General features: G+C 45.0%; 1 protein-coding gene across 1 annotated transcript in view; it reads right to left on the bottom strand.

Moving 5' to 3' along the window:
* Positions 1 to 7,217, bottom strand: part of LOC133620555 (hemicentin-2-like) — a 103,899-nt gene that overhangs the window by 56,161 nt on the left and 40,521 nt on the right. The window contains exons 8-9 of the mRNA XM_061982140.2: positions 3,944 to 4,207; positions 3,711 to 3,869 (exon numbers count right to left, since the gene is read on the bottom strand). Of these exons, the coding sequence (XP_061838124.1) occupies positions 3,711 to 3,869; positions 3,944 to 4,207 (423 nt within the window). The remainder of the gene's footprint in view (positions 1 to 3,710; positions 3,870 to 3,943; positions 4,208 to 7,217) is intronic.

The following is a 7,217-nucleotide window of genomic DNA, read 5'->3' as shown; positions in this document are numbered from 1 at the left end:
CGCCTCGCCGGGGTCCGGGACCGAGGCCCCTTCCCCCGAGAGGGTCCCACCGGGAGCCGTAGCTGAGGTGATCCGCGAGAAGGGCCCGAAGCACGTCCAGGGTCACCACCGCACGACACCCCGCCTTGTCCGCCTTCAGCCGCAGCCGGCGCCACGCGCAGCAGGTAAGCAGCTTACCTGCCCGCCACCCCCGTGGCCGGGGGCTCGTAACAGGGGTCACTCCGCGCGCTCCGCCCGCGCAGCTTACCTGCCCGCCACCCCCGTTGCCGGGGGCGCGTAACAGGGGTCACTCCGCGCGCAGTGCGCTCACGAAAGGGGTGGGGCAACCAGAACTGGCGCTGCGGGATGAACCGAACGCCGGGTTAAGGCGCCCGATGCCGACGCTCATCAGACCCCAGAAAAGGTGTTGGTTGATATAGACAGCAGGACGGTGGCCATGGAAGTCGGAACCCGCTAAGGAGTGTGTAACAACCCACCTGCCGAATCAACTAGCCCTGAAAATGGATGGTGCTGAAGCCTCGGGCGCGAGCCCGGGTGCGAGGGACATCGCACCTCCATGCGCTTGGAGGTGCGCTCAGCGCGGCTTCCAGATGATTGCTGCATTGGATCAGTCTCCTTTCTTTAACAGGCAAAAGCTTTATAACCTCACTAATGCCTTGCATCGTCTATATTAGATATATAACAACGGGCGGGTGCGGTGTTGATTAAATGTTAATTCGGGTGGATGCGGATGGTTGACGACTTTTGTCATGCGGTTGCGGATGAAATAATTGCCTATCCGCGCATCTCTAACAGACAGCCTTTTCATATAAAGCCATAAAGAAATGGAACGACCTCACAACAAACTTGAAAAGTCTAACAAATGACTCTTCGTTCACAATTGAAGTTAAAAAGTGGCTTTGGAGCAATCAAAGCTGCTCACACGGTCACTAAGGTGGGCGCCTTGTTTGACATGTCAACTTAATGTGTATTATATTTATCCATGAGAGCATTTTTGTTGTAAATTGTGAGGTGTGTGTGTGTTAAAATCCTGGTTGTTTTTACAAATGATGACAGATGTGAACAAGAGCATGTATTGTCTTTGTGTGATGATGTAAATGAGGTGTGGTTGTATTGTCCATGAAAGGGCATTTTATGACTTTTTTCTTAATACTTGTGTATGATTTTATTGTCATACTTTTATTGCATGGTTTTTGTATCCCTTTAATTTAGGTATCCAGGGACTGCAGATGGAAATGAGCTATAATCTGGTACAGAACATATCTGTCTTTGAGCTTAATGTTTCTGTGCATTGTCCCTTCAAATAAAGACTCAACTGATGGATAGATGTGAAGTCGATGTCGACTCTAGAGATTTAAATAAATGCCCTACAACTTATTAAATACAAATATAGAAAAAACTACCGGCAGCGATAAAGTTTAGATCTATGAAAGAAAGAAGAAAGTGAATACATTTTTATAACTGAATACATTTACATATGCATAAAAATGTGTTTTCTTTTGTATCATTTTTTTAAATAAATGAAGTAACGTTTATGACAACCTTTTTCCAAAACACAATATAGAATGTGCAGCAGGGGACCGTGCCAGCAACCTGAGGGTTCCTGGTTCAATCCCCAGCTTCTACCATCCTAGTCACATCCGTTGTGTCCTTGAGCAAGACACTTCACCCTTGCTCCTGATGGGTGGTGGCTAGGGCCTTGCATGGCAGCTCCCGCCATCAGTGTGTGAATGGGTGAATGTGGAAATAGTGTCAAAGCGTTTGAGTACCTTAAAGGTAGAAAAGCGCTATACAAGTATAACGGGATAATGCATACATTTATCATTTGTTTTCAAAACGCTTACAAAAAAGTGGGACCCCAAAAATGTACGTTGTGACCCCATTTTTATGACTTCATACCTGCCAACTTTTGAAATCAGAAAAACCTAGTAGCCAGGGTCCAGGGGCCGCAGGCCCCGGTAGGTCCAGGACAGTGGAGGGTTCAGGGCTTCGCCCCCCGACGCAAAATGATTATTAGCATTCAGACAGGTTAAAATGTTGCTAAAACCATCACTTTTCTATCAGTCACAGTGACTTTTCAAAACAAAAATATTACAGCAAAAATCATATGGGTTGATTGACATGTTTATTCTGTAAGCTAACTTCAATAGTTTGAAATTATTTTGACAGTTAATGCCAGTTATCCTGTCAACCTTTCACAAGACTTCAATTTGTTCATTGAAAGTATAAACACTTTTTACAGTAAACAAATGGTAAAACAGTACTAAACAATTCCATTAAAAAAAAAATTGGTGTCATTATTAACTTTCTGTCCAAGCTTGTATAATCTACTGCCTTGTGCAATTGTAAAAAATATTCTGTGCCTAAAATTCACATTTCTATCACAATTATCATACTGTAAACATGGTAAGCTAACTTCATTAAAATTAATAGTCCTGTCAATAGCATGGAATTACAATTCAAATGTAGTTTTTTTGTAAGCCTTTCAAAAGAATTCAAAATATGAAAAATTAATGAAAATTAATTGAAGCCATCAGACACTTGAAAAGTGGCACATCACATCTCTAATGTAATCACTTTAACTTTTCAACAGAAATAGCACTGCAAAAATATTAAGGACATACTTCTGTATTTTGGTAGTTATGCTGTCAACATTTAACAAGATTTCTTCAACTTGGACTTGAAAGCATAAATAGTATAAACACTTTTAACAGTATAACAGTACTAAACAATTCCAATAGATAACATTGGTGTCATTACCTTTTTGTGGCTAAAATCCAAATGTATTCTAGTCCATGCTCAATTATTGCCTCCGTAAATAAAACTTCGGCATTTATCACATCCAAAGAATCTGTTTGGGCGACGAAAAACGTTGAAAGTTTTCCACTTGTATCGCTAGCAACGGCATTAGACTTGTGTTTTTTTGTCTCAACGTGGTCTTTTACATCGCTAATTCCTCCGTGTCCGATCGAAAAATCTTGTCTGCACAAGGTGCAATTCGCCTAGTTTTCACCCTTTTTGGAACGGATAATTATTCCCGGATAGGCTTTTGAATATTCTTCACGGAATGACTGCAGTTTTCTTTTCGGTTTAAGACTCGTATGCGATTTTTCTCCGGCTGATTCCATGATCGTTCGCTCGTTTGGAAACAATGGCAACTGGTGCCTCGTGCTTGGCAGCGGTGCTATAAATAGCCTCGCGCATGGCATTCGGAATGGCTCGATAGGAAGTTACGGGAAGCAGTGTCGATTGTCATTGTTGTTACGCGATTTCGTGAATAAAACTTAAAAAAAAATTATTATTTTTAATTAATGAAAAACCGTATTTTTTATCACTGCAACCGTAACCCGGAATAGGTTGATGAAAACCGTACTAATTACAGGAAAACCGGAGTAGTTGGCAGGTATGTGACTTGATGGGGTCCCTGGGACCCCATTTAGAAAATGCCTAGCGCCAACACTGAGTACTTTATATTGTGTACACACCTTCACTAAAATATGAACTTTTGTTGAGGCTGGAAGACATTATTCATGTTTGCATTGTTTCTTATGGAGAGATTTGCTTTACTATACGAACTTTGAGTTCAGAAATTGAGGTTCCACTGTATTTATATTGTTTCCTGTAAGAACAATAGTTTTGAAACACAATACAGATTGACTTGAGGAGTTCCTTTGTAAAAAAAAACAACAAATAACTATGAGATTCCTCACCTCTGACCGCCGGTTCTAATGTTTCATTGCCGTGGTACCAGCGCACAGCTAGGCGGTGTGCGGGAGCCACGTTGATGATGTCACAATGCAGCTGCCACAAGGTGCCCTCACCAAGGCTCACGTTCTCCTCAGGACGGATGGCGACGCTGTCTGGCATTTCTGGTGAGATTTTTATCAAAAGGAAGTCAAACAATGGAAGTTCAATTGGACCCAAATGACCCGGGGATACACACTGTAGAGAGTGAAGTTCAGATGTTTCTGGCAGATTGTTCTCTCCTGGAACACAGCGGAGCAGACAGGATGAGGGTCCCAGTCTTTGCAGGTGTCAGGAGACCATGTCTTGCTGTGGACGCCACGCCCATCTAACCACTTGGTTTTCATGTAGTTTCCAGAGCCCGCGGCGAGTGTGGGCAAGCATGTTACATTCTGCCCATGGCTTTTGTATTGTAGCACCAGGACCTCGGGGTGTATCCTAATGGGGCATTCGTGGGCTTCCCCTGTGGAGTCAACCAAAACAAGCATTTGCAACATGCAAGAAGAGCTGAAGATGTTTTTGAATGAATGGCAGGGATGCGACAACATAACTCAACATAGATCTCTCTTTGATCCCTCATCCCTCATGGATCCCTCAGCCTTCCCGGTAAGGTCTATTCAGGTGTACTGGAGAGGAGGCTACGCCGGATAGTCGAACCTCGGATTCAGGAGGAACAGTGTGGTTTTCGTCCTGGTCGTGGAACTGTGGACCAGCTCTATACTCTCGGCAGGGTCCTTGAGGGTGCATGGGAGTTTGCCCAACCAGTCTACATGTGCTTTGTGGACTTGGAGAAGGCATTCGACCGTGTACCCCGGGAAGTCCTGTGGGGAGTGCTCAGAGAGTATGGGGTAACGGACTGTCTTATTGTGGCAGTTCGCTCCCTGTATAATCAGTGTCAGAGCTTGGTCCGCATTGCCGGCAGTAAGTCGGACACGTTTCCAGTGAGGGTTGGACTCCGCCAAGGCTGCCCTTTGTCACCCATTCTGTTCATAACTTTTATGGACAGAATTTCTAGGCGCAGTCAAGGCGTTGAGGGGATCTGGTTTGGTGGCTGCAGGATTAGGTCTCTGCTTTTTGCAGATGATGTGGTCCTGATGGCTTCATCTGGCCAGGATCTTCAGCTCTCACTGGATCGGTTCGCAGCTGAGTGTGAAGCGACCGGGATGAGAATCAGCACCTCCAAGTCCGAGTCCATGGTTCTCTCCCGGAAAAGGGTGGAGTGCCATCTCCGGGTTGGGGAGGAGATCTTGCCCCAAGTGGAGGAGTTCAAGTACCTCGGAGTCTTGTTCACGAGTGGGGGAAGAGTGGATCGTGAGATCGACAGGAGGATCGGTGCGGCGTCTTCAGTAATGCGGACGCTGTATCGATCCGTTGTGGTGAAGAAGGAGCTGAGCCGGAAGGCAAAGCTCTCGATTTACCGGTCGATCTACGTTCCCATCCTCACCTATGGTCATGAGCTTTGGGTCATGACCGAAAGGACAAGATCACGGGTACAAGCGGCCGAAATGAGTTTCCTCCGCCGAGTGGCGGGGCTCTCCCTTAGAGATAGGGTGAGAAGCTCTGTCATCCGGGGGGAGCTCAAAGTAAAGCCGCTGCTCCTCCACATCGAGAGGAGCCAGATGAGGTGGTTCGGGCATCTGGTCAGGATGCCACCCGAACGCCTCCCTAGGAAGGTGTTTCGGGCACGTCCGACCAGTAGGAGGCCACGGGGAAGACCCAGGACACGTTGGGAAGACTATCTCTCCCGGCTGGCCTGGGAACGCCTCGGGGTCCCCTGGGAGGAGCTGGATGAAGTGGCTGGGGAGAGGGAAGTCTGGGCTTCCCTGCTTAAGCTGCTGCCCCCACGACTCGACCTCGGATAAGCGGAAGAAGATGGATGGATCTCTCTTTGGAGTTTGCATGTGTTTTCTTAGGATACTTGGCGCAAATTCCCCAAATCATGCATGTATAAATGATCATTTTCATCGAGGGCCACATCGCAGTTATGTTTGACCTCAGAGAGCCGCTTCTAACAGTGAATGATAATATTACACAATTTCCTATTGCATTTGATTTTTTTTTTTTACGGACAATGTAAAAAAAAAAAAAAAAAAAAGTAAATTTGATGGTAAAAAATTGGTGGCTCAATTAGCAGTTTTTTGTTGTTGTTTTTTACAGAATATTACTGTAAATGGATAAACACTACTGCTGTTTATGAACAATAAAAAACCTAGCAGCTTAGTTGTCAGAATTTTACTGTAAAATGTACTTATTTTTATTTGAACTTAAAGAGAAAAATGTTTTTTTTTTACAGCAAAATTCTGGCAAATGAGCTGCCAGTTTTTGGCGTAAAAACAACAACTGTACATTTAACGGTGTATTACCGTAAATGGCAAAACGGCACCAAAAGTTTACACAGTAAAAATCTGGCAGAAGAATGTTATCGTCAAAAAAACAGTAGGACTGTTTTTTCCATTTACACTAGAATGCTTTAAACACACTTACTGTAAATCCATCCATCCATTTTCTACCGCTTATTCCCTTCGGGGTCGCGGGGGGCGCTGGAGCCTATCTCAGCTACAATCGGGCGGAAGGCGGCGTACACCCTGGACAAGTCGCCACCTCATCGCAGGGCCAACACAGATAGACAGACAACATTCACACTCACATTCACACACTAGGGACCATTTAGTGTTGCCAATCAACCTATCCCCAGGTGCATGTCTTTGGAGGTAGGAGGGGCCTATCCCCAGGTGCATGTCTTTGGAGGTGGGAGGAAGCCGGTGTACCCGGAGGGAACCCACGCAGTCACGGGGAGAACATGCAAACTCCACACAGAAAGATCCCGAGCCTGGGATTGAACCCCAGACTACTAAGCACCTTCCTATTGTGAGGCAGACGCACTAACCCCTCTTCCACCATGCTGCCCACTTACTGTAAAATCTTTTGTTATTTTTAAAGTGTACAATTTGATGGTAACTTGTTTTGAACTCATAAGTCAAGCAGATATTCAAGTATTTATTTCTATTTTAAGAAAAAAAAATGGTTAGAATGTAAGATAATGTATTTCTTGCATTACTAATGTTGGAATAATTGTTTGTAAGTTATCACAAAAGAAACGTTGTATTATGAATGCTGTCTTTCGAGGCCTAACAAGAGGAAGAAGGCTCGTGAAACGCCACTGTGATTTCAACACGGACAGATGGCAGGATCTGCTCAACTTCCAGAGGAACTCTCTTTGAAGTGTTAAACGAACTCTCTCTGAAGTATTTCACAAACTCTCTTCCAACTATTTGGTAACCGAGGTCAACGCTATTTACGACCCGCTGCCCTCTTGAAGTTGCTGTGGTCAGGAGACGGGAGGGGTTATCCATTGTCCTCCAACACCTGCCCCAGCTGGATCCAGGAAGAGCCCAAGCCCGAGAAATCCTCTTCTTGGACTTCAAAGCGACCGAAAACAATGACTGTTTTACATACTTCCTATTTCTAATGAG

Source organism: Nerophis lumbriciformis, linkage group LG24 (genome assembly GCF_033978685.3).
Source record: "Nerophis lumbriciformis linkage group LG24, RoL_Nlum_v2.1, whole genome shotgun sequence".
Classification (NCBI taxonomy): Eukaryota; Metazoa; Chordata; class Actinopteri; order Syngnathiformes; family Syngnathidae; genus Nerophis; species Nerophis lumbriciformis.
Note: the sequence above shows the minus strand (reverse complement) of the source record. Positions and strands in the feature narration are given on the sequence as shown.